This window comes from Caretta caretta, chromosome 3 (assembly GCF_965140235.1).
Source record: "Caretta caretta isolate rCarCar2 chromosome 3, rCarCar1.hap1, whole genome shotgun sequence".
Classification (NCBI taxonomy): domain Eukaryota; kingdom Metazoa; phylum Chordata; order Testudines; family Cheloniidae; genus Caretta; species Caretta caretta.
Genome location: NC_134208.1, coordinates 45513422 through 45525601, shown reverse-complemented (window position 1 = coordinate 45525601; position 12180 = coordinate 45513422). Strand labels below are relative to the sequence as shown.

Genomic DNA, 12180 nt, shown 5'->3' with positions numbered 1-12180 from the left:
CTTCAGAACGTTTTGAAATCCCTCATCTGACTGGTAAGACTGTAGTATGACTTTGTTTTGTCAGGTTGTTCCATTGCTCCAGATATATCAAGGTCAACACCTTGGAGTCTCTTGCTTACAACAGTTATTTCAAACAGTATGTCATGCCACAACACTAAACCACACAGAAATTTGAAGTTATGTATGTTTCTAGTGATTTCATTTCCCTCTGCCACTGTTATCCCATGAACAGTTCCTGTCATAGCGTTATCCTCCATAATGGCAACTATGGCATCATCTATCTTTCCAAATTGGTGTTTTATCACCTCCACTTGACTTTCCCATCGTGTGGCTCTCAGTGGTTTCAGTGTCAGAGAGGATGTTTCCAGATGTTGCTTCAAAATTTACCATTGATGAGTTGATGCAGAGAAAAATATATAGATGCTTTGAATATATAGATGTTTGAATTACATTAAAAAATTCAGCAGCCTCAGTAGAAGCTGATGCTGCATCCCTGACCACCAAATTCAATGAATGAGAACTGCATCGGACAAAAAAAGCTCGAGGGTTTAACTCTCAGATCCACGTCTGCACTCCTCTGTTCTTTCCTCTCATGTTGGCACCATTATCGTAGCCCTGACCTCTCATGTCAGCTATCGCAATTCCCGTATCTTCCAGCTTTTTAAGAAGCACATTTGTCATACCAGCTCCTGTAGTATCATAGAATCATAGAATATCAGGGTTGGAAGGGACCTCAGGAGGTCATCTAGTCCAACCACCTGCTCAAAGCAGGACCAATCCCCAACTAAATCATCCCAGCCAGGGCTTTGTTAAGCCTGACCTTAAAAACTTCAAAGGAAGGAGATTCCATCACCTCCCTAGGTAACGCATTCCAGTGTTTCACCACCCTCCTAGTGAAAAAGTTTTTCCTAATATCCAACCTAAACCTCCCCAACTTCAACTTGAGACCATTACTCCTTGTTCTGTCATCTGCTACCACTGAGAACGGTCTAGAGCCATCCTCTTTGGAACCCCCTTTCAGGTAGTTGAAAGCAGCTATCAAATCCCCCCTCATTCTTCTCTTCTTCAGACTAAACAATCCCAGTTCCCTCAGCCTCTCCTCATAAATCATGTGTTCCAGTTCCCTAATCATTTTTGTTGCCCTCCGCTGGACTCTTTCCAATTTTTCCACATCCTTCTTGTAGTGTGGGGCCCAAAACGGGACACAGTACTCCAGATGAGGCCTCACCAATGTCAAATAGAGGGGAACGATCGCGTCCCTCGATCTGCTGGCAATGCCCCTACTTATACATCCCAAAATGCCATTGGCCTTCTTGGCAACAAGGGCACACTGTTGACTCATATCCAGATTCTTGTCCACTGTAACCCCTAGGTCCTTTTCCGCAGAACTGCTGCCAAGCCATTCAGTCCCTAGTCTGTAGCAGTGCATGGGATTCTTCCGTCCTAAGTGCAGGACTCTGCACTTGTCCTTGTTGAACCTCATCAGATTTCTTTTGGCCCAATCCTCTAATTTGTCTAGGGCCCTCTGTATCCTATCCCTACCCTCCAGCCTATTTACCTCTCCTCCCAGTTTAGTGTCATCTGCAAACTTGCTGAGGGTGCAATCCACACCATCCTCGAGATCATTTATGAAGATATTGAACAAAACCGGCCCCAGGACCAACCTTTGGGGCACTCCACTTGATACTGGCTGCCAACTAGACATGGAGACATTGATCACTTTACCTTGAGCCCGACAATCTAGCCAACTTTCTATCCACCTTATAGTCCATTCATCCCGCCCATACTTCTTTAACTTGCTGGCAAGAATACTGTCAGAGACCGTGTCAAAAACTTTGATAAAGTCAAGGAACAACACGTCCACCGATTTCCCCTCATCGACAGAGCCGGTTATCTCGTCATAGAAGAGATTTAGATTAGTCAGGCATGACTTGCCTTTGGTGAATCCATGCTGACTGTTCCTGATCACTTTCTTCTCCTTTAAGTGCTTCAGAATTGATTCCTTGAGGACCTGCTCCATGATTTTTCCAGGGACTGAGGTGAGGCTGAGTGGCCTGTAGTTCCCCGGATCCTCCTCCTTCCCTTTTTTAAAGCTGGGCACTACATTAGCCTTTTTCCAGTCGTCCGGGACTTCCCCCGATCGCCATGAGTTTTCAAAGATAATGGCCAATGGCTCTGCAATCACATGGGGGATAGCTCATTGGCCTGCTAAACCCAGGTTGTGAGTTCAATCCTTGAGGGGGCTGTTAAGTTGATCAGGGGCAAAAAATGGGGATTGGTCCTGCTTTGAGCAGAGGGTTGGACTAGATGATCTCCTGAGGTCCCTTCCAACCCTGTGATTCTGTGATACAACTCCTTTAGCAACTCCACCAACTCCTTTAGCACTCTCGGATGCAGCGCATCCAGCCCCATGGACTTGTGCTCGTCCAGCTTTTCTAAATAGTCCCAAACCACTTCTTTTTCCACAGAAGGGCTGGTCACCTCCTCCCCATGCTGTGCTGCCCAGTGCAGTAGTCTGGGAGCTGACCTTGTTCGTGAAGACAGAGGCAAAAAAAGCATTGAGTACATTAGCTTTTTCCACATCCTCTATCACTAGGTTGCCTCCCTCATTCAGTAAGGGGCCCACACCTTCCCTGACTTTCTTCTTGTTGCTAACATACCTGAAGAAACCCTTCTTGTTACTCTTAACATCTCTTGCTAGCTGCAACTCCAGGTGTGATTTGGCCTTCCTGATTTCACTCCTGCATGCCCGAGCAATATTTTTATATTCTTCCCTGGTCATCTGTCCAGTCTTCCACTTCTTGTAAGCTTCTTTTTTGTGTTTAAGATCAGCAAGAATTTCACTGTTAAGCCAAGCTGGTCACCTGCCATATTTACTATTCTTTCTACACATCGGGATGGTTTGTCCCTGTAACCTCAATAAGGATTCTTTAAAATACAGCTAGCTCTCCTGGACTCCTTTCCCCCTCATGTTATTCTCTATGGGGATCCTGCCCATCAGTTCCCTGAGGGAGTCAAAGTCTGCTTATCTGAAGTCCAGGGTCTGTATTCTGCTCCTCTCCTTTCTTCCCTGTGTCAGGATCCTGAACTCGACCATCTCATGGTCACTGCCTCCCAGGTTCCCATCCACTTTTGCTTCCCCTGCTAATTCTTCCCGGTTTGTGAGCAGCAGGTCAAGAAGAGCTCTGCCCCGAGTTGGTTCCTCCAGCACTTGCACCAGGAAATTGTCCTGTATGTTTTCCAAAAACTTCCTGGATTGTCTGTGCTCTCCCAGGAGATATCAAGGTGATTGAAGTATCCCATGAGAACCAGGGCCTGCGATCTAGTAACTTCTGTGAGTTGCCGGAAGAAAGCCTCGTCCACCTCATCCCCCTGGTCCGGTGGTCTATAGCAGACTCCCACCACAACATCACCCTTGTTGCTCACACTTCTAAACTTAATCCGGAGACTCTCAGGTTTTTCTGCAGTTTCATACTTGAGCTCTGAGCAGTCATACTGCTCCCTTACATACAATGCAACTCCCCCACCTTTTCTGCCCTGCCTGTCCTTCCTGAACAGTTTATATCCATCCATGACAGTACTCCAGTCATGTGAGTTATCCCACCAAGTCTCTGTTATTCCAATCACGCCATAATTCCTTGACTGTGCCAGGACTTCCAGTTCTCCCTGCTTGTTTCCCAGGCTTCTTGCATTTGTGTATAGGCACTTGAGATAACTTACTGATAGTCCCTCTTTCTCATTATGAGGCAGGAGCTCTCCTCTCTCGCGCGCTCCTGCTCGTGCTTCCTCCCGGTATCCCACTTCCTCACTTAACTCAGGGCTTTGGTCTCCTTCCCCCGGTGACCCTAGATTAAAGCTCTGCTCACTAGGTTAGCCAGCCTTCTTGGAAAGATGCTCTTCCCTCTCTTCGTTAGGTGGAGCCCGTCTCTGCCTAGCACTCCTCCTTCTTGGAACACCATCCCACGGTCAAAGAATCCAAAACCTTCCCTCCGACACCAGCTGTGTAGCCATTCGTTGAATTCCACGATTCGACAGTCTCTACCCAGGCCTTTTCCTTCCACGGGGAGGATGAACGAGACCACCACTTGTGCCTCAAACTCCTTTATCCTTCTTCCCAGAGCCACATAGTCTGCAGTGATCCGCTCAAGGTCATTCTTGGCAGTATCATTGGTGTCCACGTGGAGAAGCAGGAAGGGGTAGTGATCCCAGGGCTTGATGAGTCTCGGCAGTCTCTCAGTCACATCGTGAATCCTAGCTCCTGGCAAGCAGCAGGCTTCTCGGTCTTCCCGGTCGGGGCAGCAGATAGATGACTCAGTCCCCCTGAGGAGAGAGTCCCCGACCACCACCACCCGCCTCCTTCTCTTGGGAGCAGTGGTCGTGGAACCCCCAACCCTAGGACAGTGCATCTCATGCCTTCCAATCAGCAGAGTCTCTTTCTGTTCCCTTCCCTCAGATGTATCATCAAGTCCACTCTCTGCATTAGTACCTGTGGAGAGAACATGACAACGGTTACTTACCTGTATCTGCGTTGCTAGTATATGGATGCTCCCCTTTCTTCTTCTGGAGGTCACATCATGCCAAATTTCTTCACCGTCCTCCTGTCCCCGCAGTGCAGCCTGCTCTGAACCTTCAGAACGTTGTCTCCGTAGAAGCACATCCTGACGTCTGTCCAGGAAATCTTCAGTTTCTTTTATGCAATGCAGGGTCAATACCTGTTGCTCCAGACCTTGAACCTTCTCTTCCAATATGGAGACCAGCTTGCACTTTGTACAGAGAAAGTCGCTTCTGTCCTGTGGAAGAAAGACAAACATGGCACATCCAGTGCAGGTCACAACAGCTGAACACTCCCCATCCATATTACTTTCCTTCTACGAGCTTCCTCAGGAATTGTAGTAACTACTCAGAGAAGCCGGAAAGATGTAAGCCTCAGTGGGCTCTCCCCAGGCGAACTCCCAGGCAAACTCCCTCTGTTAGCCTCTCTGCTGTTCGCTGCTCAGCTAGTTCGCAGCTGACTGGCTTTTTATAACAGTCAGGCCCACTCAAGGCTCACCTGGAACAAAGCACTCCCAATTCACACTTTTCAAACAACCAGTCAAGCACACGGTCAAACTGTCCCCACAACAGACACTCAGACACTCACCAACACAGCCTCCTTAATGCAGCCCTTAGCGTACCTCCTCTCAGGCAGATCCCAGGCAAACTCCCTCTGCTAGCCTCTCTGCTGTTCGCTGTCATCAAAGTCAATGAATTCTAGAAAATGCTCTCTGACAGTCACCATTGAAGGGACATTTTCACTAGGTTCAGTTGTTGTTACAGAACGCACCATTCAAGTCATTTGTTCCATATGGCTAATGTCAGATGTGCAGTCCAGAATAACAGAGTAATATCTTGCTGACGTCAGATCTGCCACAAATCTTCTGTTTGACTTTTGTTGCCAGTAACTGTATGATCTCATTTTGAATTCTTTTTCCAAGGTAGTGGTGTGTACACATTTCTTGGGTGGTGACTCTTCTTAGATGCTCCTGGAGTACAGCATCAAGCTCAGCCATCATCTCCACAATTTTAAGGAAGTTTCCATTGTTTGGCATGAAGTGCCATGCAGTGCTAGGTTTTGGGTAACGAGCACGCTCACAATGAGCACAATGAGCCTTTTCAGAACATTTTGCCAGTAAAGAGACTCTGATGCAATCTTCTCTTGATGCTGATCATCTATGGTGGTCTTTAACCTTAGTCTCATCTCAAGCTCTTTCCACCTATGGAATGCTCTGTGGTGATTTGCTGCCTTCTCATGGCATGCAAGATTTCTTGCCAGATTTTTCCAGTCCTTTGTTCCTGTAGAACCCAATGTGGCTGGAACATTAGACTGGAAGAGTTTGCAACAAAAACGGTATGCAGCGTTCTGTGTTTTTGAGTACATAGGCCATGGACTCTCCACTTTGTCACCATTGGGGATTTCACGCCAGTAATGTGTTGGATGGAAACTTCTATTTTCATTGTCTTTAGAGAACATGAAGTTTTTCACTTGCTGTGGCCCATGCATTAGAAGGAAGTCCCTCAGGCTACTGCTCAAGTGTGTCCACAGTCCTGGATCATCTAGACTTAAGAACTAAACTCAGCGGCAGCCGTTTCTTGCGCCTCCACCACACTTCTCTGATCTACACTTTTCTTCAGGAATGTGCACGGTTACATCCATTTGAGATGGAGATATGGATCCTGCAGTAGCTGCCAGGTCACCTGCACTCTGACTAACTGGAAGATCAGGCATCTCCTCACCACTCTCATCCTCACTGGGGCCGGAAGGCTCACCATGAACATTTGTGTCTATGTATCTCAGGAGAGATCCTTCCTACTTAGATGGAAAAGCTTCCTTTGCTTTCTTTCTTTTTCTGAATGCTGCCTCAGAAGGGTGTTTTCTTCTTTCACTCATGACTGCTGTTCCGTGCCAACTATAGTGGCTCTCAACACTCAGTTGAAGGAGACAAATAAGCAGGCTGGTAGCAGGGCCTAAGTGAGGGAAGATAGGTCCTTAAGACGCTGCTAACTGGCTCCTGCTACTTCAGTTGACTGCCTGTTGTCCTCAAGTGGGTTCAGGGAAGCAGCAGGAAACAGGAAGTTCCCATAGAAGCTGGTGTTAATCAGTCCAGGGGGTGCTAGAGAGGTACATAAGAGGATCCTCCTCCTCTCTCTCCCTGCAGCTCCTGCTGCTTTCTGTTATTCCCTCTCACCTTTTCTCCTGCCTGCCTGTTATGTCTCTTGTGCCCTCCTTCCTCCAGCACAGCACTCCACCATCTCTGTGCATCTAGAGCAGAGAGAATACATATGCACCAGCAGCAGACACAATTTTCTATACTCTGCGTCCTAGTGGTGCTCCCCTCCACAGTCTGACACCTGAGGCGGCCGCCTCAGTTTGCCTCATGGTAAGGCCAGCCCTGTGTTTAGAATTCAATTAATCAATTTTAGATGCCTTTCTAACTAAATAAGATTTCATGGCTTATTTAAGGTGCAAACTGTAACAATGCTGGTTCTGGCAGGATCCAACTGAGAGTGCCAATTCAGGACAAATTGCTTAAAGTAGGGCAGTTACAGCCCAAGGCTGGGGTTTCTGTGCACACCAAGGCAAACCAAATCAGCCAAACAGAGAAGACTTTGGTTTTACCCCACTGGCTAACCACAAGTCACACAAGCAATTCCCTTAGACACCACAGTTTCCTGGTATCACCACCAGGGCCACTTGTTATGGGGACAAATGGTTATGAAAACCAATACCCCAGTAAAAGAAAAAAGGTTCTCTCGATCCCAAAAGGACCAAGCCCCAGACCCAGGTCAAGGTACAAATAGATCTTACCCACAAATCACGCTGTTGCCAATCCTTTAGAATCTAAAATCTAAAGGTTTATTCATAAAAGGAAAAAGATGTAGATGAGAGCAAGAATTGGTTAAATGGAATCAATTACATACAGTAATGGCAAAGTTCTTGGTTCAGGCTTGTAGCAGTGATGGAATAAACTCCAGGTTCGAATCAAGTCTCTGGAGTACATCCACAGCTGGGATGGGTCATTCATTCCTTTGTTTAGAGCTTCAGTTTGTAGCAAAATCCCTCCAGAGGTAAGAAGCAGGTCTGAAGACAAGATGAAGATGAGGCATAAGCCTTTTATAGTCTTTTCCAGGTGTAAAAACACCTCTTTGTTCTTACTGTGGAAAATTACAGCAAAATGGAGTTTCGAGTCACATGGGCAAGTCCCTGCATACTTTGCTGAGTCACAAGGCCTATCTGCCTTCTCTCAATGGGTCAATTGTATAGCTGATGGTCTTAATGTGCCATCAAGCAGGCTAGGCAGAGCTGACACCAACTTGTCTAGGGTCAGAAGCATAGCATAAGTTTGAAATACAGACAGTATAGAGCCAATATTCATAACTTCAACTACAAAAATGATACACACATATAGACAGCATAATCATAACCAGCAAACCATAACCTCTCCATAGACCCCTTCCATGATAATCTTTATACAATATTTGCTGCAAATATATAACAGTGGTTACAACAATGATCTACACAGTTACAGATTATATCAATAACATCACACAAACGCTATCTAAAAAGACTATACAGGTGTCGGATGAGGCAATGTCAACCATTCAGTGACTTTTACCACAGCCTGCAGTGACTGCAAGAAGTGACTACAAAGTAGTAAGAGTGCCTTTTCCTGCCTCCTTCCCCAACAACCTTCAAAAGCATAAGCATTCTATATTTCTCCATTCCTAAATGCTTCTTATGAGATATAATAAGAAAAGGGAGGGAACCCTTTTGAGCGCAACTAATTACAACAAGAAAAATTAAAACACCTTGAGATGGGAATGTTTGAAAAGATGATAGATTCACTTATTCACAGATAAAGTACAACACAGACAAAAACAAAACTAACTCTCTGCACAGCCCTGATGTGCCTCAACCTGCCTTTTCAATGTTCCCCCAAGCCTTCCCATTTTTACTGAAGGAATGAAGGTGATAAGCAGATATTAGACAGAAGTGAGGAAGTTAACAAAAGGCAGAAATCACTCTCAAGGGGTTTTACAGAATGTTGTGCAAAACTACTGATAACATGCCAAGTTATTAACATGAAAAAGGGTTTAAAAGAAACAGAAAACCCTACAGCCTTAAGCTAAAATCATCTGGCTTTCTCCCGCTTCTCTCTTCAACATACTCTATGAACAATGATTGACACAACAGAAGCAGCACACCTACCAGGATAGAAAACAACATGCTAGTTATTTGCTGCCCCACAAAACATCCCTCTACCTCTCTCTGAAAGGACTCTTACATTAAACAAATCTATAAATGCATCACTAGTTTCTTTTCACAGTCACAGAGTCATTTTAGAATAACTGTTGTATTTTATCTACACTATAATAGCATGTTATTTAAAACCAAAGAGAAACCCTTATCTTGGAAATGTTTGGGTAAAACGATTACGAATGTAAAATGGATTTAAAAATCCCAAGTTCAAAAAATTGTAGTTAGGAAAGTTCAATCACCAGTTATATGTTCTCTCATCAAAATGTTTGAAACACTATATGAAACAAGTAGCTGAAGAAAATATCTCTTACACAGCTAAGACAAATTGTAAACCCTTTTGTGATGCGATCAACCATCAGGTTGGTACAATCCTGCTTGTATTAAAGCCCAAAACGAATTTACTGCTTAATAACTTCAGACAACATGAAGTGGGGGTGTACCTGTAGATAGCCCAGTATATACAGGTAATAAAACTTTCTGCACAAATGCTCAAGTCATTGCTGGGAAGCTAGCATTTAAGAAGAACTGCTCTGTATTACTCACTTACTGGGTTGTGAAGCCCATAGCGACTTTAAGTTCCTGAAATCCATTCAGTGGAAAAAACAGTAATGTAAGCAGCATCTGGAACAGAAGTATTAAAGATGTGGCCTGTTGCCTTTTCCCACCTTATGATAGTCTCCAACTGAGACACGAGCACAGCAAGAAATAAGACATGATACTACAAAACTCAAGAACGTGCATATTTAAACATGAAACTTAGCCCAGGTCTAGACTACAAACTTACATTAGTGTAACAGTATAACATTGCTCAGGGGTGTGAAAAATCCTCACTCCTGAGCGAGGCAGTTATAGCGACCTAACCGCCACTGAAGATAGTGTTATGTCAACAGGAGAGTTTCTCCTGTCGACATAGCTACTGCCTCTCCCAGAGGTAGATTAACTATGCTGATGGGAGCAGCTCTCCTGTCAGCAAAGTAACGTCTTCACTAAAGCTGCGCCACTGCAGCTTTTTACATGTAGACCTGCCCTTATTTACTCAGAAGTTATTCAACAAGTGAATCTCTTTCTAAATGTTTACATGTACCACAGGTTTTGCATACTGTTCTGGAAGGAAGATTGGACAAGAGTGGGGAGAGAGAGTGAATATGTGTATCTATATTTTTTCTAATAAAGACACTTATTCACGAGAGCCAGTCACCATTATTACCCCCAACTTCTATAACTGTTCATTTAACGGAGAAATGAATGTAAGTTCACAAACAGAGGAACATTTAACTTACAGGAGCTGCAGGGAAATTGGCTGACAGTTCGTATGGTTCCTCTGAAATCCAATGTCCACATTCCAAAGACCACAGTACCTAAAATAAAGTTAAGTAGTAAGTAGACACTTAAAATTCCATTGTACTTTTCAAGAGGCAATAAAACAGCAGCCACTTTGAAAACATAACTAAAAATTAACAATGAAATTAGAATAGTTGGTTACATTTTTTTTAAACCTAAATCAAATGTTTTCCTGCAGATTAATAAGAGGTTTAAAAATAAGAATTTGTGGTTGCTTACTTGTAGTCTCTTTTTTTCAAAGGAATACGTCCACATATCTTCAGTGTGGATAATCACCTGTCTGTAGGTTTAGAATAAAAGCTGATTGGATGGCTGATAAGAGACTAGCCCTTATCTTCTGGAGACCCCCTCAGTTTTGAGATGCTTCCAAAGCTAGCCTCTCTGGATTGTGAAACAAAAAATGAATCTCATCCTGCATCAGCACCTTGCAAAAATAATACTCAAAGAAAAATTTAACTACTGCAGAGAACTTCAAACAGATCTCCCTTTTTAGGGAGGAACAGATCTGTGGGCCTATTCCTTCAAAAAGGGAAAATTTTCAGGTAAGCAACCACAATTTCTCCCATTGTCTCTCTCAGGGCTAGGTCCACAGATCTCTGCGTGGGATTTTCTCAGCAGTGACAAAATTCCTAGGGAGAGAACAAAATAATGTCACTGAAAGAAAGGATTTCCTTACCCTAAGGAATCACCAGTGTGCAGAAGCCACATGACAAAGGCTGCGTCACCTGAAAACTGAATATCTATCTTGTAAAACAAGGTAAATATACACAGGGAGGACCAAGCTGCAGTTTTACAGATTTCATTGCAACCAGCCTGTCCTTTCTCACCCACGATGCCACCACCACTTGTACTTTAAATAGATGAACAGTGAACTCTGATGCCCATTGGAGAATTGAATCCTTTTGCTCTACATGCCTCAGCAATGCATCAGCATATTTACTCAGATTGATGATTTAGATGCCTTAGCACCTCTTTTTCTTGGATGAAATAAGACCAGTCAGTCTGTTTTTCTTATGTTCGGTCCTTTTCACATTAAACTTTAAGGCTTATCTTACATTCAACAAATGCCATAGTTTCTCCTTTGGGTGAGAAGGATGTGGACAAAAAGAAGACAATGAGATCCCTTGTGCTTAATGAAAAAATCAAATTCACTTTTGGAATAAAGGTGGGATCCATTCTCAACCACCTTATCTTTGTAAAAGATGCAGCAGGATGGATAAAGCTCCCAACTCTAACATCTTTCTTGCTGAAGAAGTGATAGCAGTCAGAAGAGTCATTTTGATAATCAAGTAAAAAGGACACCTGCATTATGGCACTGAGTACAACGTTCAAATTCCAAGATGGAGATCTAGGCTGTCTCGCCTGGACGGGGAAGGTAGTGCCATGAAGGCGATGAGCTCTCTCGCCGCCTCAAAGGTCTCCAGTGTGAAGGGCAGTTCCAAAGCCTCTCCACGGGGAGTCCTGAGGAGCTGGACTCGACTGACCCCTTGTCAGTGCAGGAGTCAGCAGTGCCGGGCTAGGTGGTGCCACACTTACTTGGCCCAAAATGGGTCTCATTGCACCACAGTCCTTCCATCCCGGCCTCGGTGTGGATGAGCGCCCTCTGTCCAGCTTCCTCTTCTTGCAGGGCCCCAGGGACTGGGGAACAGTGCCGTGCGTCTGTATCAGAGTCTTTTCTCAGGGACGAAGTTTCCTTTGTCAATGTCGGAGCACTGCGCACCAACGCTGAGGTATTAGGTATCAATTTGGCTGAACTCGGCTCCGAGGGGGGCAGAGGGCAGCCTCCATCAGAAGGATCTTCAACCGTTGGTCTCTTTCTTTTTGAGTCCTGGGGCAAAACCCCCTACAGATTTTGCAATGGTCCTTCTGATGCGATTCCCCCGGCACTTCAAGCAAGAAGTGTGGGGGTCACTCCTGGTCATAGGCTTGTTACAAGCTGCGCAGGGTTTAAACCCCCGGGACCAATACATGCCCCGGCACTAAGGAATGGGGAGGGGGGTAGGGAAGCAGGAGATACCCCCAGAACAATTCCCTACTGGAAT

At 44.8% G+C, this 12180-nt stretch overlaps 1 protein-coding gene across 7 annotated transcripts in view; it reads right to left on the bottom strand.

Annotated features, from left to right (window-relative positions):
• The window catches only part of MCPH1 (microcephalin 1), a 231741-nt gene that overhangs the window by 127901 nt on the left and 91660 nt on the right, over window positions 1-12180 (bottom strand). For 5 of the 7 annotated variants that reach the window (XM_048845288.1, XM_048845289.1, XM_048845290.1 and 2 more), the window contains one exon: window positions 10078-10155. In XM_048845288.1, the coding sequence (XP_048701245.1) occupies window positions 10078-10155 (78 nt within the window). Of the gene's footprint in view, window positions 1-9316; window positions 9419-10077; window positions 10156-12180 lie in introns of those variants that run through there. The other 2 variants (XM_075126458.1, XM_048845292.2) reach the window with 2 other exon arrangements.